The 26,292-nt window shown below is 39.2% G+C and overlaps 2 protein-coding genes across 2 annotated transcripts; one reads left to right on the top strand and one right to left on the bottom strand.

Moving 5' to 3' along the window:
• Nucleotides 1–1,497: 1,497 nt before the first annotated feature.
• zgc:194312 (uncharacterized protein LOC794943 homolog) lies at nucleotides 1,498–5,646 on the top strand. Its single transcript, XM_067579344.1, has 2 exons — nucleotides 1,498–2,642; nucleotides 4,996–5,646. Exons 1-2 carry the CDS (start codon nucleotides 1,702–1,704, stop codon nucleotides 5,168–5,170), a joined length of 1,116 nt encoding a protein of 371 aa, XP_067435445.1. The 5' UTR covers nucleotides 1,498–1,701; the 3' UTR covers nucleotides 5,171–5,646.
• Nucleotides 5,647–6,590: 944 nt separating this feature from the next.
• On the bottom strand, nucleotides 6,591–23,481 carry acadvl (acyl-CoA dehydrogenase very long chain). Its single transcript, XM_067579343.1, has 21 exons — nucleotides 23,356–23,481; nucleotides 23,050–23,136; nucleotides 22,874–22,937; nucleotides 20,453–20,524; nucleotides 20,266–20,338; nucleotides 20,102–20,166; nucleotides 19,873–20,007; nucleotides 18,969–19,113; nucleotides 18,659–18,788; nucleotides 18,381–18,506; nucleotides 18,059–18,257; nucleotides 16,829–16,933; nucleotides 16,346–16,432; nucleotides 15,771–15,833; nucleotides 13,166–13,267; nucleotides 12,549–12,646; nucleotides 11,851–11,923; nucleotides 11,532–11,604; nucleotides 10,866–10,938; nucleotides 10,520–10,595; nucleotides 6,591–8,657 (listed from the first exon to the last, which is right to left on the bottom strand). The coding sequence occupies exons 2-21, from the start codon at nucleotides 23,121–23,123 to the stop codon at nucleotides 8,520–8,522; spliced, it is 1,971 nt and encodes a 656-aa protein (XP_067435444.1). The 5' UTR covers nucleotides 23,124–23,136; nucleotides 23,356–23,481; the 3' UTR covers nucleotides 6,591–8,519.
• Between the last annotated feature and the right edge of the window lie 2,811 nt (nucleotides 23,482–26,292).

Here is a 26,292-nt window from a genome sequence, read left to right as displayed (position 1 = left end):
TGGTAAGTCCAATGCCTTTAGAAAAGCTTTCATTTGGTCAATATCAGCAGACAGAGGCTGGCTATACAAATTTTCATAATAGTTCTTGAAGATAGTTTGAATCTCTTTGGGTTTATAAACTAGTTTATAATCTGATTTGTGAGTGTATTGTTTCTCTCATCAATTGTCCTATCCGCCTGTTGTTTTCAGTCTTTTTGCTAGTAATCTAGTTGCTGTGGGCTCTACCTCATAGTAGGATTGTTTTAGAAATCATATTTTCTTTTCTATCTCTGTGGTTAATAATCTGTCAATACTATCCCTAATTTCTTTAACTTTTGGTAGTAATGTGTGAGTCTGGTGTATTCTTATGTTGTTCATTTTCAAGCAGTTTTTCCTTTTCCTTCTTATAAGCTTTTTATTTAGCTTTTTTGATAGATGCCGTCTTAGTAATAAGCTTCCCTCCCATGACTGCTTTAAGAACATCCCACAAAACTCCCCATTATCATTTTCATCTGTCTTTTCTTATCTCTTCAACCACCGATCCAACGTTTATTCATAAAAATATAGTCAGTTCTGGCATAACTTTTATTAGGAGCTGAGTAATGTGTGTAATCCTTTTTAGAGGGATGCAGTTCTCTCCAAAAAGTTTTTCACTGTTAAGTGGGGCATAAACATTAACCAATGTCACTTTTTTATTTTCCCAGTGTTCCTTTCACAATAATTTATCTTCCCTCCTTATCACTTAATCAAGATTGGTGGTTAGTCTGCGTCCGTTGGGAAAAGGGAGGATGTGTTATGTTTATGGTTGCAGAGATCAAGTGGGTTTTGTTTTCCATCTCACGTTACATTAATGGTGTTGTTTTATTTTTACATGTTTATGTTCATTTTATGTCTTTTTTCACATGAAGCACTTGGTGCGTGTAATTTCTTATGTTGTAAAGCACTTTGAGCTGCAATGCTTGTATGAAAGGTGCTATACAAAATTAATTCATTGTTATTATGATCACAGATTTCTTTAGTACATTCAAATTTCAATAAGTTAGGTTAAGTATGGTCACACCTCTTCCACAGTCATGGCAGAATGAACTGTAGAAGGTATTTGCATAACCAAACTTCTTAACCGTCTCATTTTCCTGCCTACATAAATGTGCTTCCTGTAAACATATAATCTCATCACATTATACTCCATTTGCATTTATGGAGTCTGGGCGTTGTTTTAAGACAAACTTGAAAGAACTTGTGATCCTTTAACTGAACTCTGACTCCACAAATGAGTCCTGCCAGCTGTTTGCTATTCCTGCAAACAACACAGGGTGGCAGCAACATGCAATTAGGACACGCATGTTAAACAAAATGTGTCTGTGTAAAAATACATTTTACAACTCAATTTAAAGAAAAGTCAATTACTCCTTTGTTTTAAAGACATAAAAGATCACAATTAATCATTTACTTGATTGATTGCAATTATTATTCACTGAAAAAAGTCACTGTCGTTCAAGTGTCTCGAGCAGGACTGTACTGTAGTGTGTATATGTGTGAGTGAAAGAGAAAGAGAGAGAGAAAGAGAGAGAGAGGGAGGTGAGAAGTGAGCTGGTGATCGCGTTGAGTCAGTCTTCAGTGGGACAGCAGTGAGAGAGGACCATGCGGCGGACAAACTTTCTCTCCCATCAGCACCACATCCATCATCCCTGTCCTGTAAATCCTACCAAACCCAGCTGAGGAATGATGTCAGCAAACAACAACACGACCTTTCCACAGGACCACAATGACTACCCCTGCGTGCGCTTTTACGTCTCCACCGTGTCCTTCTCGGTGTTGCTTTTCTTCAACCTCATCATCAACTGGACCATAATTCGCGAGGAGCAGCTCCGCACTCATGCCCGCTTCGTGCTGGTTTTCCACCTGCTGGTCTCCGCCCTGGTTCACATGGGCATGAGCAGCGTCTTCTACTACCAGATCCACCTGCGCGCGGAGCTGGATCGTCCCGCCTGCATGGCCATGCTCACCATTTTGATCAGCAGCGGCTCCAACATCCTCCTGACGCTCACGGTGATGGCTTTGGACCGCTATTGCGCCGTTTGCCACCCCATGCGCTACAGCTCTTTAAGCAACAAGGGACACTGGCCCTGGCTGCTGGGTGTGCTCACCTGGGTCGTGGCCTTGATCATCCCCTTCAGTCTGCTGCTCCGCCCGGACGCCGACTATGATGGGAAGTGCACCCGGGAGAAGCTGAAGAAAGGCGACGTGCAGAAAGTGTTATTCATCGCTGTGTGCACGCTGCTCATACTGTACAGCTATGTGAGGATACTTATGGAGGGACGGCGTTTAGGGGTGCTCAATCGGCGCAACCGTGCCGGTTGCAGGACCATCACCCTGCACGGCTCACAATTGGCTGTTTACATCCTCCCCAACTTTGTGAACTTCTTCCTAAAAAAGCTGTACCCAGAGAACTCCATTGAGCCGGAGACCAAAGAACTGTTAGCCGTGGTTATATTTGCTTTCTTCAGCTTGGCGCAGTGCGTCGCGCCGGTTGTTTACGGGCTGCGTAAAGAGGAACTTCTGGAGCAGTTGAGTCACAGGTTCCCCTATTGTTCCCGATACTTGAAGCGTGTGCTCGGCTGGACTGTGCGTGCCAACTGGCCCCACATCGAACACATATCACGGTATGTCCCAATGGATTTACATTTATCTCTACTTTAACTACAGAAGTCAAAGTACTACTTTCTGATAGGGAGCCCTTTCTTTGTAGCAATATATTATTTTATGAATGGTTGATAAATTATTTACTAATTATTGATCAGATAGGATAAAGAGCAACTTTTGGGTTGCCAGCGTGTGAAAATTCTCTCCTTCTGGAAAATCATTAACAGTCATTAACGAAAGGTCATGATTTTCCTACTTTCTATTATGTCATCAAGTCTGTTATGAACGCTCTAAGTCAGAGCTTTTCAAAGTGTGAGACTGTGGGTCTCCACTCAGACAAAGCTTGTATCAATTCCTGGATGCTTATAGGATCATTATTATGTTATTTGATCCCATAGGCACTCAACAATTGAACCAAGAAAGCCTAATAATGCTGTTTGACATAAGACTACAACAAATACATAAAAAGGTCTGTCTGAAGGCTTTTATTAGTTTCTGACTCTGGGAAAGTGGCAAAAACAGTAAAATACCCCCAAAACTACTGCATCTCTGAACTAACTCTTTAACCAAATTACACAAATTTAGGCTATTCTACGTGATTTTTTGATAACTAATGTAATGTTTTCACTTTTATTCACTGAGCCTCCCCTGAAACTGTTTGGAGCCCCCCTGGGGAGACCCGCCTCCCACGCTGAAAACCTCCCTATCAGTCATTCACACAGGGCTATAAACATCAGTTCTGCAGTCACACACAGTCATTAATAAAGGGTCTTGACCTTTGAACAGGCCATTAGCAAAAGTTAGTAAGTGATCTGGAATTAGAAATATATGATTGAAGTCATTAAGAAAGAGTTTTTACAGTAACTGATCATGTTATAAACATTAATAAACAGTCAATTAAATAATTGCAGAAGGTCAGAGCTAAAAAGAGTCCTGCTAGAGGAGGATCAACAACAGCCAGAGATGTTTCGAAACCTGACAGCTCTCATTATTGGCTTATAACTGAACTATAAAGTATTATAAACAATTTATTAACCATTTACAAAGCCATTAGTTAAAATGGTGCCAAAATTTGATGTGAGAACTATTGAATTTCAAAAACACATGCAGATTTATATATGTTCACTTGCATATGGGAAAAAATGACTGATGGGAGGGAAAATTTAACTAAACACTGAATTAAACATCGTCACATGAAGTCACATGATGTGAGAAAACTGTGTGGAATAAGTGTTCATCCAAAATAAACATGTGGTTTTACATGTTCAATGTGTAGGGTTTCATATGTGACTTTATTTTTCGTAAGGGAAACTGAGCAATAAGCCACACAGATAGATTATATCAGCAGTGTAGGTAGGAATTTTGGGCCCACTGTTCTTTATTTGCTGCCTGCTAAACCTCCATATCTGTCCATCCATAACTCAAACACATATTAGTGTTTTGATGTTATGCTAATCGCATTAATGGTTTTTCATAAGCACGTCATGATGCGTCATCAGAGAACAACATTAGACCAGACTAGAAACCCAATAACATGTTGTGGCATGTTCCAGAGAAAGTGTTATTTATTCATTTGTTTTATTCATTTAAACCAAACCACATTTTAAAACCAAGTCAAGCAGGAGACATTTTGGTTTGAACAGTTTAGCAGTAGAGCTGAAGAAAAGATTTTAGAGATACAGATGTCATGATGCAATCCCACAAACCTAAACCCTCAGAGATATTGACCAGACACAAAAAGGAAAGTCTCAAATTTGTCTTAATTCTTCCCCAACATGAAGGTCTAAATGTTTCAAATTCTTCTTCACACTGAGCTGAATCCTTTCATTATTTTTGTTGGCTTAAAAGTCATCAAATTTAAATATACTGGGTATAAAAGGTCATCCAATTAGATCTGAGAACTGGACTACAAACAGTTTGTCATATGCACTTGAAGCCACTCATCACAAGAGCATTGACATAAGCTTGATTGACATGTTCTTACTAGAAATAATAAGCATTTGATGAGCAGGAACATCACTGTGATCTTGCAGGAGTTACTGTTAATTGGGGGAAAGCGTTGAGCGCAACTGTTCAATGAGAAAGACGAGTAGATTCTGTGAAGAAGCGTGATCACTAATCGCACTATGGTGGCTTTGATTTGCGTAAGGTTCAATATTACTATGACTAGTACTACTGTTACTGAATGAGTAATTAAAATGGACGTGACTTGAAGATCAAACCACAGCTCAAAGGCAAACACTTCCCTTTTAAGTGTTTTGGAAACTTGAGCGTGTTAGGACGTTTCGCCACGTGAAACCACAAAGCGGGCATGAGTTCATCACTTAACACACAGTTATTTCAGGTTCTTTTTACTCTTTTTTCCCCCCTCAGGGAGCGAACACTGACAGCTCAGACCATCATCTCCTTAGAGACTCCGCAAGTCCCAGAGGAGGAGGAGGAGGAGGAGGAGGAGGAGGAGGAGAGGGAAGAGGAAACTGGGCCAGTTCTAGTCAGGAGTTCCTCACATGACCTGCACTCATGTCAAGGCGAAAAGGACAATGCCTGATGGGGGGAAAAAGCAAGTCAGCAGAAGGATCCCGATCACCACAGGAACATATTTGGATGTGTTGCTGGTGTTCTCGACTAAAAGGAACCACCTTGGACATAAATAATGGTCTGACGAATCACCCTGAGCACATTTAGACCTGCATGTACAGCATCAAGGGACAGCAGCATATTTATATTTTGCTCTATTTTTGACCTTTTTTTTTTTAAAATAAGGGAAGTACACATGTTGTGGCCAACAGCAGAAAACAATGTGGTTTCAAGAAAAATGGACAGTTCCTTCCCTCGAAAATGGACATTTTCCTGGCTGGTCCAGGAACCAAAAAAACTTCTGACCTGAAGGCTACAAACAGTCCTGCCCCGTTCTGGATGAAAACGTCCGGGACTGAGGATATACTAAAGCTTATCGATAGTCTAGTGAATGCTGTTTTTATCTACTGTGAACTTTGTGAATATTAAAATCAGGAGTATAAATGATCTTGATTCACGTGAATACTTTCAGCACCTTGAAATCATGTACACGTCTGCAATACATCAGTGGGAGGCTAATTGCGGACTGTGGGCCAAACCCGGCCCTCCAGAAAACATATTTCACCCGCTGATGAAAGCTCAAGTTTTGTACTTTTGTAGTTTATATTAAACTTTTACATGTTTTTTTCCCCACAAATCTACTGTACAGACCAAAATAAATAAAAAAGCTCATGCAAATCTCAGTAAAATATCAGCTTGTCGCATCTGATACTGCCCTCACACCAGGAGACGCGAGACACACTTAAGTGGAAATTAAGTGTAAATAACCTTCCAGGAATAGCTTATTCATGTGTGAATTCTAACACAGTTTTAATCTCACAACTTTAGCCTCTCAGACCAGAGCAGAATTGTTCTTCACCAGCATAAACAGGTGCAAGTGTGTGCGCTTTCTCCACGTGCAGCACAGAACATATAGTGTATTTGCATGTGTCATTTCCAGCTAAGTGAATGTTAAAATAAGCTGTAACTCCTAACTTCCTCTACTAGTTGGACACATACAATTCTACAGAATTAATTTAAGAATATATTTTGGTTAATTTTAAATAGATTATGAGGCTGAATGTATTAAAACATTTTAAAAGAGCAATACATGATTCCGAGCTAAGTGTCCCTTCTGGAGAAAGAACAAAGGGCCTAAAAAACCCCAACTTTCACAAAGCAAAGTTGTTTGCTTTAATGCTTCCTCTCTCAATATTTACCACTACTAAATAAGGGGAAATTATATAATCAGCAAGGAGTGTCTACAGGTAGGTAATGACTGTTGCTGAGCTTGTCAGTTACTCTTTCAGTCATATAGAGGCACACATGCAGGGGAAATTCTCAACGTTTAACCACAGCCCTGAGCGTGTCTGTGTCTAGCACCCACAGCGCAAACACACCAAGAGTCAATGTGTATATAAAGGCAGGAAGAGGTTCCTGTTTTTATTTGACAGCAGCATTTATGCACCGCCAGGCATCTAGTGGCAAAAAGTACTTACTGGCATCCCTCTTCAGTGCTTTAGCCTTGAGGCTGCAGAAGTGAAACCAAAGTTGCAGGTTATTTAAAATACAACAGAAATAGGAAGCAACTTTGGCGGGAAGGGTGTTAGAAAATAATGCGTCGATGGAATTTTTTTTTTATTTTTGCTGAGCTTACAACATGTAATTGTTTTTATACAGGTTACAAAAGCTTTTACAAGAAGAGTTTAAGGAAACCAGAAAGTGTAGTTTGGCTTGTTTAAAAGCGACATTCACAGATATGGAGACAAAATGTTTTAAGGATCTGGATTTAAACAGAGGCAACAGCTGTACTGCAACAATATTCAGGCTTAAAGACAGAAAAATGGGCGGCACAAATAAATTAAAGTAATAAGGACATCCATTGCTTTCACCGGTGTCGGCTTGACAGATAAACGGCTAGACGGTTGAACAGATTTATCCCAGTGGGTAACTGCTTTATTAAACCAAAACTCTCAAAGAAGATCTGCAAAAACACTGTCATTCTACCAAAACATACTGTATATTCCCTTTAAAGTCACGTTATCATATTACCTTTTTATTAAATCACCCGACATGCACATTCAGCATTCAGACAACCGGTTACTGACTGAGCAGCAGGCGTTGTCACAACACAAATCATGGCGAGGCAAAAAAAAAAAAAAAATGTGCAGACATGATTTAGGTTTTATGGATGCTTTAACACAATTTAAACTTTTCATAAGTATATATTTACCTGTTTATTATTAAAGTACCACCATTATATGTACACAACCCTGATGTCTGTAACAAATTACAGCTATTTGTTAAAAATATTTAAAAACCAGGTTTGCAAGCCCGATGGTTAATTTTGTACAATTACAGTTAATGATGCCTGCTACCTTTTAGCAGAGAAAATAAAATTCTTATGTCGTTAATGTGACAGCTATTAGTAAAGAATGATGTTGACCTGCACACTGGTTTTTGTGTTATGACTAAAAGTCGCAGCAGGGAGTCTGAACAGCATCTGCGGATCAGTTTGTAAGGCAAAAAGGTTTTTGCTCCGGACGCTAATGTTAATCGTGATGAGCACCGAGTGAGCTTGACATGCAGAAAAGGCATCATGTACATAAACACCACACCATTATATACATTTGAACACAGTGGAGATATGTGAAGAAATTAAAAGGAAAAAAAATAATAAATCAGTCCTTTCAAATACTTTTTGTGAATAAATTAAATCACAAATTTGTTCTTTGACTGGCCTATCTAAAGTTGCATTGCTGTTGTTGTATTTATGTTTAATCAACGGAAAAAGAAAAAAAAAAACACTGTAACTTAGTAAAGTTTCAACAGATTAAATCAAAAGATCATTAAAGACATTCAGTCATCAATGGTTGTTAAATGCAGGTGATAGATGGGCTGAACAATTTGAGGAAATAGTGATTTTTTTTTTTTTTTTTTAAACCCATTGACTAATTTTCATGATTTTTACTTTCCATTCAACTCAACCTTAAAATTCAGTTTGAGTTTTTCATGCTTTAAGTTCAAAACGATGATATTCTGACAGCTACAACCTGTCATCAGCATTAAATAAATAAACGATGTGAATGAAAAAACAGGTTTCCCCCCCCACGGCAGCAAAAGCGCTTATCAATCGAATTCACGCATGAAAGCTTAATTATACAGAGCGGATAAAAAGGGCACTGATGTGTGATGGAGCTGTAAAGTTGATGAATAAAAAATGTATGAGGGGACTTGGTGAACATGACCAAGAAGCAGGTTAGAGATCCGGAAGAGTGGAAAAAAAAAAAGAAAAATGGAAACAGAAGAGCAGACATCAGGATACGGGAAGCGTAGTGTGTTTAGTAACCCAGAGGGTGAGGAGAGACCACCCCGCCGTTCTCCACCACCGCCGTAGAGATGGCCCGCAGGTTCTTGAAGAGTTGTCTGGACTCGCCGGAGCGCAGAGTCTTGATGTCCCGTATGACTCTCTCGTAGGCCTGATGGATGGAGGTTTTGACAAAAACTGAGCTCAGAAGGTTTCTCTCTTAAAAACTGGTGGAACATCTCTAAATAATTCATCAAGAGCTGACACAGTGTGAAACAAAACCATAAAAAAAAAAAAAAAAAAAAAAACCATAAGTTATATTTTGAAAACCGGCACATCCTGCTGAGTGTAATCACATCATCAAACCACATCAAACAAACGAGTGATGTGAGGAAATATTTTAGATTGTACACTAGGAAAAAAAAAAAAATTACAAATTAATCAGATAAAGGTCAGAGTGTTTGCTGAGTTTGTGAAATGTAACTGCCTCCTCACGTTACAATGTCACTTCTTCAAGCTAGTTTGGGTTTGACTGAGTAGGTTGCATTCAAATGACTTAAAAAAAGGTGTTAGTTTGAATTTGTTTGATCTTAACTTTTCAGAGCTGCCTACAAACTGAAACTAGATGGCAGCTGTTTGAACTGATATTAGAAGAATCTTCATTACTAAGTATATCAGTTTCTGAAAAATTATGCTTCTTAAAATAACAGATGATTCAATCCAAACAGGCAAAAAACTGGAAAAAAAAGTCATTTTAACTGTCTGTATTTTGTTTGACTTGATCTCAGTTATGTTGAATTTTTATCTAACATGTCAGGCTTTTTTCTCCATGGTGACTCTCTCATTTCTTGTCGAGAAATATAACTGCCCCTCCCAGATAATCGCTAAAACAGAAGTAGGTTAGTATTCCTTGAACCAGTACTTTGATGTGACGAGATACGCTCTGGGTTTAAAATCCCGCTCCACTCAAAAATGTGTTGTTACTTCACTTGAATGTTTGAGTAACACTATGTGTCCGCAAGTCTGTTTTTACTTTCTTCTGCTGAAAGAGGAAAGTTTGATATTAATGAGGAAGTAGGAGAGGTCTGGTTTTAGGATTTTAATGAGGAAATAGAGCCTTTTTATCCAAAGCGGAGCATTTTCTGTATTGTGAAACATGTCTGAAGGGGATCTTTGACTTTTTTTTTTTTTCTGGTCTTAAAAAGGTGACACATATTACAACTAGCCAACTAATGAAATGATATGGATGTATATTAATACAGATGTAACATACGCCTCTTGCATGTTACATTAAATACATAATTTGAGCTTTTAACAGTCACTATGTAGTTATTTTACCTTTATTTAATAGTTGTAAAGGTGTATGTCATATTTTTATGCTGTTATTTTATATTTAATACTTGGCTACACAGTATCCACGGGAACAAGTCAGATCGGGCTTGTATCCCCCGGGTGATTGTGTGACTGTTAAATGGAAACCTGTGAATATTACTGTATAGACGATCTGAGAGAGACTTTATTACTAATTATAACTATATTGACAGAGTGATTATCTATGTGTACTGATCCATCTGGATCAATAGTGTCTTTGTGTAATTTGTAATATAGTAAATCTTTCCTGGTCAAAGTTAGACTGTTGGCCCTGTAATTTGTAATTTAACGGTTTTATAAAAAGGTATTATAAGTTTCCTTTGATTATGATTTTATTTATACTAAATAGTTTCACTGAGACCAGGCTTGTATCCTCCAGACCCTGAAATGCTTGCAGGCAAAAAAAAAAAAAAAAACACACGCAGAGACTGTAGGCTGTAACTATTATCAGCGACCTAAGAGACTTAACAGGGGCGTTATAAACTATGAGGTTAATATAGTCAGAGAAGATACTCCCCCGTTACACAGACATCAAATATTACATACATATTTTACTCTTTTCAATATCAACCCATTTCTATAAGCAAGTTATTTTTATTTCACACAGATATTTGTGTCAGTGTGTGTGTGTGTGTGTGTGTGTGGTTTTGAAGAGGATCTTACCTCCATACACCAGGTCTCACACAGCATCTTCTCATGCTGAGCTGCGGCGTGGCCTTGACTCAGAGAGCGTGAAGCCCTGCAAATGACAAGAAGAAGAAGAACATGAAGAAGAAGAAGAAAAAAAAAGAAAGACATGTTGCTTTAGGCTGTGTAGGTGTATGAATGTGGAAGAAAAGTAGATGATTGAGAAAGTGAGTGGGAATGTGTGGCTAGAGAGGCAGTGTATGAAAGTGTGTGTGTGTGTGTGCGTGTGTGTGTGTGTGGGGGGTGATGCGAATGTAATGGGGTCAGAGAAAACAGAGCATGACATGATTTTGCTCCTTTTTTTTTTTTAATGTTTGCATACCTGGACAGGACGACAATCATGGCGTACAGATCAATGGCGCAGTCTGCCACTCTCTTCAAGACAAACTGCTCGTCTGCAAAAAGGAAATAATTGAATCAAATTATCACAAACATATTGCCGATAAAACATACGATGTGATATTTGACATCACGGCCTGACATCAAATGTTTTGTTTTGTCTGACTAAGGCCAAAAATATTCATCTTATCATCACAGAAGACAAAGAAAACCACAAAATCTTCACATCTGACAAGTTGTCACATTTGGGTATTTATGCTTAAAAAAAAAAAAAAAAAAAAAAAAAAAGAAAGAAATAAAACCCCAAATATTTGATTATCAAAATAGTTGCTGATTAATCTTCTGTTGATCAACTTATCAATTAATCATTGCAGCTGTAAAGGACATGTTATACTTGGTGATAAACCTAAAGTGCATGACTTTCTGTTGACACGTCATAATTTTCCTCCGTTTAAGCTAATGGGTTCGATTTCTGCTCTTCAAGACTCAAAAAGAAATCGCTTAATGTCTGAAATGACTCAACACGCCTGTCCATCTCCCCCTAAAAAGCGAAAAAAGGTGCCGAATGGGGATTTTTTTTTTTTTTTTTTTTTTAGAAATGTGCACAGCCCCCACGGAGTTTTTCTCCACCTAACATGTTCACACTCACCGATAATCTTCTTGCCGTGTTTGATCAGCAGCTCCTCAATGACCGCTCCGAACTGTTCGATGGCTTTAACTGTCTAGAAAGCAGAAACTAAAGTCAGAGGGTGATAGGTGCCGTTCAAAATAAAAGGTGTGTATAAGTAATTTGGGGCTAAAAAAAAAAGTACCGTAGCAGTTAAATAATAATATCACCAAAAATCACAACTGTTCTACCATCTCTCGCTGACATCTGGACACCCACTCACTTGGGCCAAGCTGCTTTGGGCAAGCCCCTAAAATAAACGGCTAAACTGGAAAGTGTATAAAAAGAACATTTAACACACCAGTTCGCCGCTGTGTGCCAGCTCGGGGTGAACGGTTCCCTGCAGAGTCAGACCTGTGCTCAAACCAGCCTTCCTGCAAACACAACAGAAAGGACACTGTTACCGCAACATGACTGAGGAAGTATAAATAAATTAACCAATGTCCTCAATTAGTGTCTAAACTTGATCCGTTTAGCCTCAATTTTGGTGTACGATTAGAGGCTTTTTACCAGCGTTAATGACCCAAAACAATTACATGGCTGATATTTTGAAATCTAAAACCTCTTTTTAAAAAAAAATTGTGGCTTTTAGGCAGGATGGCGCTGCTTCTGCTCAGATGCCTGCTGCAACCGAGTGGCATCACAAAGGAGATAAGTGTCATTTAAATTATGGACGGCTGTGGCTCAGGAGGCAGAGCGGGTCCTCGGACAAGATACTGAACCCCAAATTGCTCCCAGAGGCTCTGCAATCAGCGTGTGAATGTGTGTGTGAATGTGTGTGTGTGAATGTGGCTTGTGGTGTAAAGCGCATTGATTGGGCGGAAGACTAGAAATGCAGCCTATTTACAATAGATTAATAAACTGCATTCATCATGTATTCTGCATGTCGAGGGAAGTCCCACAGTCAGCTACAGCAGTTTATACTTCCTGTCACCCAGACGGAAGAGAGAAAGAGAGAAGTGTGTGTGTGTGTGTGTGTGTGTGTGTTTATGATGCAACCTTTTGGCTCTCTTGGTAATTTCTCCTGCAAGAAGCCCGGCGTTGCCCAGAGGGTTCTTCAGGGCCTTTTGTAAGCCCTTCAGCTGGTTACCAGCATTCTGGAGAAGAAGAAGAAGAAAGAGACAGATGCAATATTATCCATCACAAGTGTGAATGTTTCGCTCCTTCAGTGGCAGGCTGCCTAACCCGCGGCGTGTGAAGGAGAGATACCGCAGGTCCCACCTTCCAGCTGCTGAATTTACAATCAACACCACTCCCAGTAAACCACATGCACCAAAAGTGACAAAATCACTCGTGTGCCGTGTCGGTGTATACCAACTTGTGCAATAGCAATATTGCTCTTGCACAATAATGTGAATTCAACCACCGAGTCCTTTACCTTGTTTATTGTATCTTGCTTTTATTGACCGATGCGTCTCGCTATTGTGTCTTTGCTTATGCGACGCTGAAACTTTCCCCGTTGTGAGGTTAATAAAAGATTATCTTATCTAAGGAAGTACAGAAATGACTTCCTCTCTACGGCATGTCTGTGTTTTGTCCACGCAGGCATTATCACATCACAGCATGCTGAGTGTGAGAAAAGCAATATCACAAAAAAAAAAGAGAAGAGTTTTTACCTGGAAGCCGTTGAGGGCCACAAAAAGCCTGAGGATGTCGTTCGTGCCCTCAAAGATGCGGAAAATCCTCAAATCCCTCATGACTCTCTCCACTCCAGAGTCCTGTGGAAACAGATACAGAGAGATGATGATGAGTTTCTACTTGAGCGACTAGCATTAGCCAACATGCATATTTAATCATACCTTACATTTACAAGACATTTTGAGCTTAGCCTCTCTGATAAGTTCAAATAAGGTAGTGAAAAAAAAAAAAAAAAAAACGCCAGACGGAAACCGGAACAGAGATGTTCTAGCTTTTAAATTCTGCATGTGTAAGACATTGTTCATGTTTTCTGACCAGAACAGCAGAAATGAAAATGTACAGGGGCACACTGCTGACTCCGGCTGAACGATTCCGGAAAAAAAAAAAATCTAATTGCGGTTTTTTTGACTGATATTGCAACTGTGATATGATTTGCACGATTAGAGGGAATGATCATTTTATTTAATTATTTTCATTTTAATTGAAAAACCATTAAAATGATTAAGATGTGATTTTTGAGAGGATCTGCACCGAACAAAGATGTTTTCTTGAGTCTGTAAAATATGATGTGTAGGCCAGTACATCTCTGCAGCACAACAATATTTATTTTATGGTATTTTGATGCACGTTTCACCTTTAACTAATATCGCACCTCACGTGATTTGAAAATTGTCGGAAGCCAAAGTGCGATTTCGATAAAAATTCGATGAATTGTTCATCCCTACCTCTGAATCTGCTTGTTTGGTAAAATGAAACTCTGAGTCAAAATGTTATAAACCCTCTTCCTTTAAAACAATTCATTGCTAATGTCACAAATCACTTGTAGAAACACAGCAGAAGCAGATAAAATTACAGAAACGACTGCAAAAATCTCTGAGATCAGTGTAACAGCCTACGATAAGAACATGAGTGGAGCTTAAAAAATCAGGTTCTAAGTCAGTCCTGTGTGAATTAATGCTGCTGTTAAACTGAGTTAAACTGTACAGGTAATTGTGTCTGTGCCCTTTAAAACGACTACAGAGGAGAATTTGCACCACAGTTTCCACCTCTGCAGTTAAGAGCTTCAAAGTGTTGCTCCATGACCCGGCATACTTTCCACTGTATTAGGAACCTGTAAGTGTAAGACATCCGCCTAAGAAGTGGTATATTCTCTGGTTTATTTTAAGACGAAGCAACATTATTGTTTACATAGCTTCACTTCGCCCCCATATCTTCGACTAGCTTATACCGGCCTATTCTGGTGAACTTCTGGTTGGTTTGCTTCCCTGAGAAAACCATCGATGCGGTTTCATAACTGAGCAGTGTCTCACATGTACTAACTGTGTGACTCAATACCACACTCACAAACCAAGACTTTGCTGCCATATATGCGCTGTATTGTCCATGTTTCTTCTGTGAAACAACAAAAAAGGTAGAGCCTCTTTCACTGCGCTCTTATCTTATGTGATGACATAAGCCAGCGTTGACAACAACAACTAAGTTGATTCAGATCAGGTAGCCACTGATCCATATACACCTGATGTAGAAATAAGCTTTTAAGTAAACATCAAGCTCAAGTCAATATTGGCTGCAAATATTGTTCGAACACATTATTTAATGTAGTTAAATAATATTAGAGTGATGATGTAAAACAGGAAAAACAACCTCTATCAAACAATAGTACCAGGAACTGAGAAGATCCAGAAAATAAACCAGGAACAAAAAGTCTCTTTTGCATATTGTAGTTTGAGTTTGAGCCAAAACTGTGGTACCATGAAGACTCTGCAAATAGACCGGTAATAAAAACTGTTTTATTAGTGACACAAATTTTTGCATGTGATCTTGTTTTATCTCTCGTTTACTTTTTCTTGCTCTCGATCGCTTTAAAGTCGGTAGTAATGACAAGAAATGTTCCGTCACACCTAATATAGATACTACCAGCAAATATTGTTAGTCGAGAGTGTGACTGAATGCTGTACACGAGTTGTTGCAGACTCTCCCGTTCGTGTTTCAGTGAGCGATGGTTCAGAGCCGCAAACTCAACTCCAATAGTCCCTTGAATGTGAAAATACTATCTTCAAAGGAAGGGAATTATTTAGATCCAGGAAATATTAAGACCCTGTAGTCAAAACACAAGTTAAGTTTATAAATTTCTAAAATGGTTCCAGGGTTCCTGAAAACGTTCCTGCGCTGAGAACTGTCCATTTTATAAACAGAAGAGGGACTTTTTTGGGGGGCCAGTGAGTACAGCACTATAGCTTATATATACTTTACCTCATTTGTACATCACTTTGGACAAAAGTATCTGCTAAAATTAGTAAATGGAAATGAAAACAGCCCAGGAACTGTAGACCCTACAGTTTAAATCCAGATCCAATTACTAAAAAAGTTCCCCGGTTTCTAGAAAAGCGTACAGATTAGCAGGTGCTCACTTATCCCAGCTTAAAGATCACAACATAAATACTTTATACTGTCAGTATATTTGTGTACGCTGTATATGGCAGATTCAATAATAATGCTAACAGGCAGTAATGCAAACTGCTCTCGCTTTTTTGGTTTTCAACTGGTTTGTTTGTTCCAGGATGCCAACTGAGCTGAACTCACCTTCATGAAACCCATGCCGCCCATGACCTGAATGCACTCGTCTGTCACAGTCCATGCTGCTTCCTGTCGAAATATTAAAAACATGTAAAAAAGTGATTTCACTCTGCTAAGTCATCTTATTTTAAACAAACGGGCCTTGAGGCATCAACTTCCTGAGTTTTCTCTTCAGACTTCCACAGAATGCAGAACATCATCGATGTTGTGAAAGAGGAGCGACAAAGTGACTTAATCACATTTCTGTATGACACACCATAATCTGAGTTGCATTAATACTACAAACATAAAGCCTTCTTTACTCTCATGAATGAGACGGTACGGTTATCATTAACAATCGCCCTCATGAGCCTTGATGTACTGGTTATATAGTTACAGTAAAGATGTTGTTGTTTACATACAGTCCTGCCTAAAAGTTATTAATTATAATAGTGACACCACAAGAAAACTGCATATTCCAAAAGGCTCCCTGCTAACCATAACAGCTGACATAAAAGGCAATTAAACACAGTCAACCTGGCATTATATTTACACCTCTGGAGCATTAAACCAATCAAAGAGTGCTATTAAAAAGTTCTTACAGAGGCAAAGATCTTGCTGATGGCAGCTTCTATCTGGAACTCAGTTGCTCCGCTGTCCATGTTGCCGCTGATCATATAGGCCATTGACTGCAAGAAGACACAGAAGAATTTTTTTTTTATTTAGGTAAGCATGAATATATCTTTTCCATCTGTGCTACTGAAAGTTTCAATATTACTATTCATATTGTAGTAGTAATAATAATAATGGTAGTAAGAATTATAACATTTGTGCTCAAAAGATATTTGTTAGGCAGGAAGTCAACATGCTTTGTGCCACATATCACCCAGCGAGATGGACGATTATTGCTGTTGCAGCTGTTTAAGGGTATAACAGGAAGTGATGGCTGATGTTGTAAGATACGGTCGGTGTTTAGCTCCACACTATTTTAGCCAGAATCAGCACTGGTGATTTGTTTGTGAAAGGATGGTTGAAATAAATGTAAAATCAGAGCTGGGTACAAGTAGAAAGATACTAAATCTGACCTCAGTGACATATTGCAGCATTGTCATGCGAGCCATCTTCTCCTGGATGGCTCCGTAGTTGTGGATCTTGCTCCCGAATTGGGTCCTGTTGGCTGCATGATCCACCTGGTGAAAAGGGGGAGAGAGTGAAAGCTGCTATCACGTCGTTCATATTAACAGCTCGTGTGCAACATTGCCAGACAGTTTCTGTTGCAGGTTGTCTCTCTCTATACATACACACACATACATACACACACATATTTGGAGTCCTCGTTGAAATGTTATGGCCGTCTGGCTTTTGTGCAAAAGGCGGAAATCTGGTGAGATTCTGGGTCAGTATGCAGAGGGGCCCGAACAATGTAATGATGTCAAGCAAAGATCACAGCGCAACCACACTGTTGTTTTGGTTGGAAATGAAACATGATCTAAAAAAAGGTAAGCAACTGAAGTGAAACTGCCACCTTTAAAAGTTCAACCAGTTAAAAAGTGCTGCGTGGCACCAGTGTGAATTATAAACAAGCTGAACCACTGACTAAGTTATAAACCACATTGCATCAATCATCAAAATCATCGATTACACCGCACGGAACAGCAAGAATCGTTTTCTGACTAGCACTTACGTTGCATGTGCAGTAAACACAGAAATGGCCAGGCTGATATTGAACGGTAAAATTTGTGGCACACGTTGGAAGTGTTTTCATCAAAAAAACAAACAAACAAACAAACACAAAAGACACAAACCTTCTGCCCCATACTTTTCTGATGATGAAACTATCAAACAGGTTGACTCATGTTTCTCAGCACATGAGGTAAGTCTGTCCCTGCTGCAACTCACCTTAAAGTCAAATACTGGTCACGTTTATTTTTATAAAAACACCTTCTTCAATTACTCTGATACTGACATGACAAAATAAATATTTAGCGGAACGTTAATGGTGTGAACTTAACGTGTGACACTGTGCTGTTCTTGAGAAGTGAAAATGTTCTAAGAAAACAGACATCTGACTCTGCAGCAGGAAGTTGCATTACAGACAAAGGCCAGATCGAACTATCAGATAGGGAATTTCCCACCACCTATGAGTTAAACATATGATTAAAAAGAGGGGGAGTCACAAAGACAGTACAGATAAGAGACAGTGGGAAACACACATAAAAGCTCTACATGGAAGTTTTAGGTTCCAAATTATAAGAAGAGCTCACACTTTACTCTCTTCCTGTCTACATGTATGGATCTAGAGGCGTGTTTCTCACAGCTTTGTTGATGACTCCTTTCATGGTGCCGGAGAGGGCAGCCGCCATGCCGAATCTCCCGTTATTCAGGATGTTCATGGCCACTTTGAAGCCTCCGCCCACCTCGCCTAGCACGCAGTCGGCTGGCACGCGGACGTTATCGAAGTAGACCTCGGCCGTGTTGGAGGCCTTGATGCCCATCTTCTTCTCGGGAGGCCCGCTGCGAGCGAGAAGGTGGGGCGAAGAAATAAAAAAGTGGGGAAAAAAGTGAGATTTAAAGAAAAAAACAAATAATCGCGTGATAAAAAAAAGGTCAACGATGTAAAGGAAAAAGTATCCTCACTGTGTCACCCCGCCAAAGCTCCTCTCCACGATGAACGCTGTGATCTTGTCCTTCATCTCCCCTGTCTTGGGATCCTTCATAGGGGTCTTGGCGAACACTGTGAAGATCTCAGCCAGACCTCCGTTGCTGACAGGAGAAAAAAAAAAAACAGATTAGGAAGAGAAGACACAATACAATATGTTGACACCATTACCATGTCGACATATTGTACAATGCTGCCAGCTTGTGGTCAAAGTACCAAAACGCTTTGATCAGATGTAGTTCAGCTGTGCCCTCACCTGATCCAGATCTTGCTTCCGCTGAGAGTAAAGTACTGTCCGCAGGGCGACTGTACCGCGGTGGTTTTGATGGAGGCGGCGTCCGAACCACTGGCCGGTTCAGTCAGGCAAAAGGCGGCAATGTTTTCACCTGGACGGACCAACAATCACATATAAATGCAGGAAACAGTCAAGAAATGTAGTTTCTTTCCTTCGTTAGATTACGTTCCTTAATGGTACAATGAATATTTTTGTTTGTACTTTTTCTTTGGGTGGAGATATATAAATAACTACATTAATAAGCTTGTTTGCTGATGTCAATCCAGATTACCTGTGGCGAGTTTAGGCAGGTACTTCTCCTTCTGGGCCGGATTTCCGAAAAGCAGAATGCCCTTGAAGCCGATGGACTGGTGGGCGCCTAGAGTGATGCCGACACCCAGGTCGTGACTGCCGACGATCTCAACCAGTCGAGCGTACTGTGAGATAGATTGATGTTATCACGTTAGACTGGTTGCGTTCCCAGCTGTCTCACACACTGAACAAATAAAAAAAAGTGTTTACTAAAGGTGTTTTCACATTGTTTTTGGGGTAGTCACCCCGAACCATGCTGGCAGCACTAGAATCGACTGTTTCTGCTTGTGTAATTCCTCCTGGCATGATTTGCCGAACAAATATCTCCAGATCTTGTTGTGTCGACCTGTTTTTATTGTAGAATGGCACCGCTAACGAAGCGCCGCTAATTGGGTTACAAACACATTTCATCATCTATAAATTCTCCACATTTTCATCATTTAAATAGTTAGTTTTTAGTTAGTTTTTTCATCAGCTGGAACTTAACGCGGCTCCGATACAGCTGTAAGCCATCAGCAGCTGCAACAGTAAAATAAAGCAGATATTTGAACGTGCAAACAGGAATGCAGGAGAGAAACTAAACTTTAAACCGCAAAAATTCAGTTAGACGCTACAAAAGTACTGAGAGCTGAAAACACAGACTTAAAAAAAAAAAAAAAAAAACAGCTTTTTCTCTCTGGTCTCCAGCACAGACACACGAGTTGAGTCTCACAGCACGCTGCTTGTCTGAGGAGGAGGAGAAGGGGGGGTCGTCACGGGTTGGCTGCGGTCGGCCCTGCCAGCCAATAGGATCATAGCAGCTTAAGTGGACCAACCTGGACTAGTGGAAAAACCCTATAATGTGTTCAGAGTAATTATCCCTAAAGCTAATCAAGCTGACATACCTGTGTGTTTGAGAGGCCGAGGCCACCCAAATCAGCCGGCACCTGCAGTCCGAAGGCACCCATCTCCTTCATGCCCTCCATGGTGTGATCTTCCACCTTCTCCAACGCGTCGTTCTTGGCGGGATCGTTCACCTCCTGCCGACGGGAAGCAGAAACATGGAGGGTGACGGGTGATTAAGAGGGAGGTTACGCTAATTTATCAGGAGGTCTCAAAGAGGTTTATAATTACCTCAAAGAATTTGCTAACAGGTCCCACGAGCTCTCTGAGAAACTGATCCTGCTCCTCGTTCAAAACTACGGCACAGACAAGAGAAATGTCAGATATACACACCTTCTTGATTAAATATTGGCAAATTTTTGAATATACATTAATATCCTCATTAATATCCTTACCTGAGGGGAAGGGAAACACTTGAGGAGTAGCGATCTGCCCCTTGAAAATGCTGACAGCAAATGATTTGGATTCCTGTGGGAAAACAAAGTCAAACATAGCTTGCGTCACGGCACGCACTGTTATAGGAGAGAAATGATAACATGATCTCAAATATAATTATTAAACATATTTAGAGAAATAACCTACAGCAGCGACTGTCGCCTTCTCAGCTTTAGAGGCAGCGTCACTTCCGACTGCTGCTGGCTTATCCAGCACCGCCTAAAGAGAGCAAGACAGAGATATTCAAGAGAAGTGAGGAAAAGCTGTCAAAAACAAAACAGGTGCCTTGATAAAAAAGCAGCATAAAGTATCTTTGTAAGATATTGAAGCTTCAAGAATAACTTAACATCCCCTGGAAATCTTGTTTTTGCTGACCTCCAGTGGTTTAACTTAACAACAAAAGGTGAAAGCATACTGTACATTCTTTAAATAAACAACAAGGTCGAGACAAAATATCAGATTAAAAGTGGGAAAAAAGACACTTTAAGACAGATATTTCAGCTCTCTGCCAACTTTCAGTGCCCTATCTGAAGAAAGATGATTACATAAGTTAAATAAAAAGGCATCAGCAGGACAAAGGTAAACATGCAGACAGCGTGCTCTTCGTCGTTCACATACGGTGATCTAAAGCCAGTTTTATGAGCCAAAGAAAACATGAGTCAAAGTTTTTCCTACTCCAGTAAGGGCATCGGTTTGGTAAGACGCCCAAATGACTGATCTCAAGGCCCAAATAGGTGAGAGGTGACACTGAAGGCACAGCCAGCAAGTTGAGTCATCCAGCGACAGTGAGTGGGAGTGCTGTGGGCAGCTTACAGTTTATACTGGGGTGATTTTTAAAATGGAAATGGTTATTGAAAGGTTTCCAACAGTTTATCGCACAAATCAGCTTAGCCTTACAGCGAGTCACATGTTACTTTCAGCCGGGGAAACAAAAGTCAATTTTACTGTGTATTTTTCTAGACTAACACATGAGCAATGTACTATTCTTTATTTGACGTTGAGTTGTTCTCATTACATATTTTACTGTTTCAGTTGCCAGTAATAAGGAAACAGTATGAAAGCCTCACACATCATACCCACCACAAGACATTTGAGGTTGAGCTTTGGGGAGACAGTGATCGACATTTTTCACCATTTTATGGACCAAACATCTAATCAATTATTCAAGAGAATAATCAACAGATTAATCAATAATGGAAAAAAGCCCTAAAAACCATTACTCCATGATCCTGACATTGACAGTAAATGATTACATTATATAAGTAGAGCAATTAAGCATCTGTTACCACATATGTAAACATACAGTACTGTCCAAAGGTTTGGACACACCTTCACATTTCCTCTAATGAGAAAGTGTGTCCAAACATTTGACTGGTACTGTATGCTGCAAACATATAATCATGCTTGTAAAATACAAAAAAAAAATGTCGACTAAAAGAAAATATATTAGAGTTAATAGTTTTATTCAACCACAACGGTATATATTTATAATTGAATATGGTACTGAGAATTATGTTGTATATAATTTGTCAAAAAAGCAAAGATCTCTACACGCCCAGCCGAGATCTGGTATTTTACCACTGACTGGACGGTATGGGGACTGGTTTGTCTCCGCCAGCAGCTGAATTTACAAGAATGAGCCAAATTTTAAGATACGTGACAATTTAAGCTAAAACAGTTACTACATACACACAGTTTTGTTTTAGCTTGTTCGTAGCAATATGCTAGCAGCGGTGGACGAGAGACTGCAGACAGAGCAGATCGATATATTGCTTTTCCACATGTTTCTGTTTGTAGAACAGGTGTATTGCTAAATTATTGGCTTTTTACTCGCAAAGATTATATTGCAATTACAGTGCGGTTAGCGGTAAAAAAATAAACGGACTATGACGGGACAAATTATTCACTTTTGACGGAAATGCACAAAGACTGAGTTGACTGTTCACATATGAAACATGTAAATTAGCCAGTTACTTGGAGAAAACCTGAGAGAAGAGAATATTAAGGCCTTTATCGAGATAAGCTGTATGTATGTAATAGTCCTTTTCTGTTAACAGTTCGTGTGTGGTTTTGTCTAGTTTCATTTTGTTTGTGTTTTTCTTTTTCTACATGCTTCTCTAAATGCTTTGTATGTATGTTACCGGAAGATGCATGTTTTGTAATCCCGTGTGGGATGGGCCAAATGGTTAACATGACAGAAATACAAAAAAAAAAAAAACCTAAACTCATAAATGTGGCTGCTGAATCAAACATATACTCTACTTCTGAAACTTAAGAGTCCATCTGATTGTAAGACATTACATAAATGACATCTTGTCTGTAAATATATCTGTCCTTAACGCTGGTGTGTACAACACATACATGGTGTCACCTTTATAGCAGAGTCATGTGACCAGTGAACTTTCCCCTACTTCCAGCTGGAGGGGATGCCGACGTTATATCATCCAGCCACTGAACACTAAACATACTCTAAAGATCATAGCAAAACTGCAGCATGAAACAAACCAACCTGACAAAGAGCAAATTATATGTATAATTTATGTATTATATTGTATAATGTGATCGTACCTGAGCGGTTTGGCTGGCATAGAGACGGGTGTTTTGCACAGCAGCTACAACCTGACGCTGACCTCTGTAGCCAAAAACAAGACATTACACATAATTACAAACATATTTTTAGGCAAAATATCACATCTGGCTTAAGAGACAACCATGTTCAATAATGACATTTAAACGTTACCTACCCAGACAGCACCGGAGGCATCCTGAGGATGGTGCCGCACAGCGAGGAAGACTGGCTCACTTTACGAAGCAGCATGATTATATTTGTTCTATAAAAAAATGAAAATAAAAGAATATATCGTTATTAGATAAATTACACAAAACAAATGACAGAAAAAAGGGAGCGTAGCTAACAGTTAACGTCGCGGGTTGCTAGCAGCTACGTAACGACGTCGGTTTGTTTTGTAACTAATGACTTTAACTCTTTGTATAGAAAGTAGCAGAAATATTTGGATTCCTTCGATTGAAAATAAAGTTATGTTGCATACCTGTGCAAGTTATATTAATACACGTCCCCAACGTCCGGCTAATAGTCGACCGCTCCTCCAAGTGACCCACTAAACTGATTTTTTTTTTCTCCTTTCAACCGGTCTTCTTCTTCTGCTGCTTCTTTTAATGTTTAATGGCGGGTGGTAACCAGCGTTCAGGCGCATTACCGCCACCTACTGTTAGACTGTGGAACAAAGTTATTACTGCAGTCTATGGTTATTACACTATGCAATACAGTTTTTGTTCCTGGGTAGTAAGTGTTATTTCCTAATTGTTTATGCCTTTGCTTTTGTGATATGGACAGTGATATTTTGAAGTTTACCTATTTCCAATGGGAAAACAGGCAAATTGTCACAGTTATGCAGACAAGTGGACCCAAATGCAGACACAACAAGCAGGCGACTGCAGGGACTGTAGAAAATAATCATTTATTTACCAGACAGACTCTGGTTACGGGCAGACCAAAGACAAAACTGTTTGACTTAAAACATGAGGTGCAAAAAAAAAAAAAAAAAAACAGCTGCAAACACTGAGATACATTGACCACAAACTAACAAGAACTCAAACAACAGACAGGTATAAATACACAAGGAACTAATAACAGAACAAGACACAGCTGGAGTGGAGCAGGCACTGGAGAAGGAGGGGAACAGAAGGATTGGTTAATGATGAAGACGATGAGTGTGTGGCAGACAACAACCAGGGCACAGCTAACGAGACTAAACACTGAACAGGTGTGCAGTGGAAAACAGCCTGAACAGGACTACAGCAGCACATGAAAAACACAAGGAATAAAACCAAAGCAAGATAACAGATATAAAACTAACAGAGCACTGGACTTAAAGGAAAAACAATACCAAGCTCAGGCACTAAACAAAGAAACGCAAATGGCGAATGCGGTTATCAAGAACAATTTGTAACCCAGAGCAACACCAAAAACACAAAAAGTCCAGAAACAGAGTCTGTATGACACCAATTTGCACATTTTCATTCACATAAAGTCAGAAAAAAACAACATATGAATCAAAATTAACACGCGTTTATACAAAAGTGACTGTAAAAGATTTAGAAGTGAGTAGTGTTTCGAGATTTATGATTATACTGTGTCTCCCATCATCGTATCCGGTGATTCATATGCTGTTTTTTCTGACTTTAAGTGAATGAAAATATGCAAATTTGCTCGTTTTCCCATTTGAAATAGGTGCATTTCAAAATATCACTGTCCTGGTCATAAAAGCAAAGTTTGAAGGGAATAATTAGTCATTAGTCATTTTTAGACAAATGACTAATAAAATAAACTATAATTCTGTTGGGCCACACTTACTAATGGGTATAATGACATCTGCCCTCAGATATAATCCTAAACAGTGTTTATAAATCTGTTTTATTCTTACATGAATTATAAGAAATGAACAAAACATACAGTCCTGCGTTTCCACCGCAGCGGTTAACGGCCCCCTCAATGAAAAAATCCTGAACCTAATGTCTACTCACCCTTTTTTCTGTTCTCACAAATAGAATAAAGGTTTCACAAATTTGAAAATGTGTTTTAATGAATCTCTTGAGTCTCCTTGTTAATGTAATCCAGATTTGACAAGTCTAAGTATAGTGGTTTTTGATCTGGACCTGGTCTAATGTGGTCTAGATGGGAAAAAAAGCAGTGAAATCGCCCTTTTTTTCAGTTTTCACCAGTAGAATAAAGGTTTCACAAATCTGAAAGTGGGTTTAATCAGCATTAAAGTTTTTGCTACGATGTCTAACACTTTTTTCAGAAGTGTAATTGGTTCAAGAAACGGAGAATCAGCCACTAAATATCATTATTTATGTTCCCCTTAACTCTGCCACCAGCACACATTCATACTCTCGTTACGTGATGACTTTAACATTTTAACACAATCCTTTACACGTTGTAACAAGATATTTTTCATGTTATTATGACGTATTTTCTCGTTATTACTAGATATCAAATTATTCCAGATTTATAAGAAACCTTTCGTTACATAACTACATATTTGTTTGTTTGATCCAAAACAAACAGTCTGATCCGAAAGGAAAACAAATATTATTGACTCAGTGTGTCGAAATCAAATATTTACAAATACTCAATACAAGTGCTTAAAATTGATTGTACTTAGGTACAGCACTTGAGTGAATGTTTATTTTGGTGCCTAAATATTGATAATACAATAATTGATAAAGCTGGGAATGACTATTGGTGCTTTCATGTGATATTTGATCTAATTATTGGTGGTTGAGTCACATGGATGTGATGGTCCAGCATTGTTCATTTCACTCAGCTGAAGAAGTCTAGAAACGGTTTATATAATTGTACTGCTGAAAGAACATGTTCACAATTTTTCCGAGTCTGTCTTAAAACAACAGTCAGGAGCCAAAATGAACAATGAAACATGTTTTTTCTTGCTGTAATCATTCCTCTTGTTCATACCGACCGTCAGAAGATCCCTTCATAATCCACTTACAATATAAGTGATGGGAGACAAAATCCACAGGCCTCCTTCTGTGCAAAACTGTATTTAAAGGTTTATCTGAAGCTAATACAAAGCTACAGCCGTCCAAGGCAAATCAAGTAGATCTTTCAACATTACAGTCTGTTTAGTGCCAAAGTTCCTCTTTTTATTACTATTCTTTCACCACAGCTCAACAGGAAAACACAAAGAGGGAATTTGATGCTAAATACACTGTAAATGTGTCAGATATCCACTTGATATGACTAACTCAGATTGATGAAGCCTCATATAAGCTTCAGATGAACTTTTAAATGCATTTTGGCACAAAATGACTCTGTGGACACACTGTGGATTTGAAGGGGATCTTTTAATAGCCAGTATGAACAGGAGGAATGATTAGAAAGAGCAAAACCTCCTTCAGTATTCATATGGACACCTAACTTGTTTTAAGGCACACTTGAAAAATTG

This window comes from Thunnus thynnus, chromosome 22 (genome assembly GCF_963924715.1).
Source record: "Thunnus thynnus chromosome 22, fThuThy2.1, whole genome shotgun sequence".
NCBI lineage: Eukaryota > Metazoa > Chordata > Actinopteri > Scombriformes > Scombridae > Thunnus > Thunnus thynnus.
The sequence above is the reverse complement of the archived record's forward strand: the minus strand, read 5'-3'. Positions and strand labels throughout refer to the sequence as shown.

Bases quoted from the DNA above. Each gene is read 5' to 3' on its own strand.
- acadvl (XM_067579343.1), bottom strand. From the start codon at position 23,123: ATGCTGCTTCGTAAAGTGAGCCAGTCTTCCTCGCTGTGCGGCACCATC. The intron at 19,114-19,872 runs GTATGTCAGCTT...TCTATCTCACAG, and splicing joins TCGGCCTCTCAAACACACAG to TACGCTCGACTGGTTGAGAT. The intron at 11,605-11,850 runs GTGTGTTAAATG...TCTGCTTTCTAG, and splicing joins TGGCACACAGCGGCGAACTG to ACAGTTAAAGCCATCGAACA.
- zgc:194312 (XM_067579344.1), top strand. From the start codon at position 1,702: ATGATGTCAGCAAACAACAACACGACCTTTCCACAGGACCACAATGAC. The intron at 2,643-4,995 runs GTATGTCCCAAT...TTCCCCCCTCAG, and splicing joins CACATCGAACACATATCACG to GGAGCGAACACTGACAGCTC.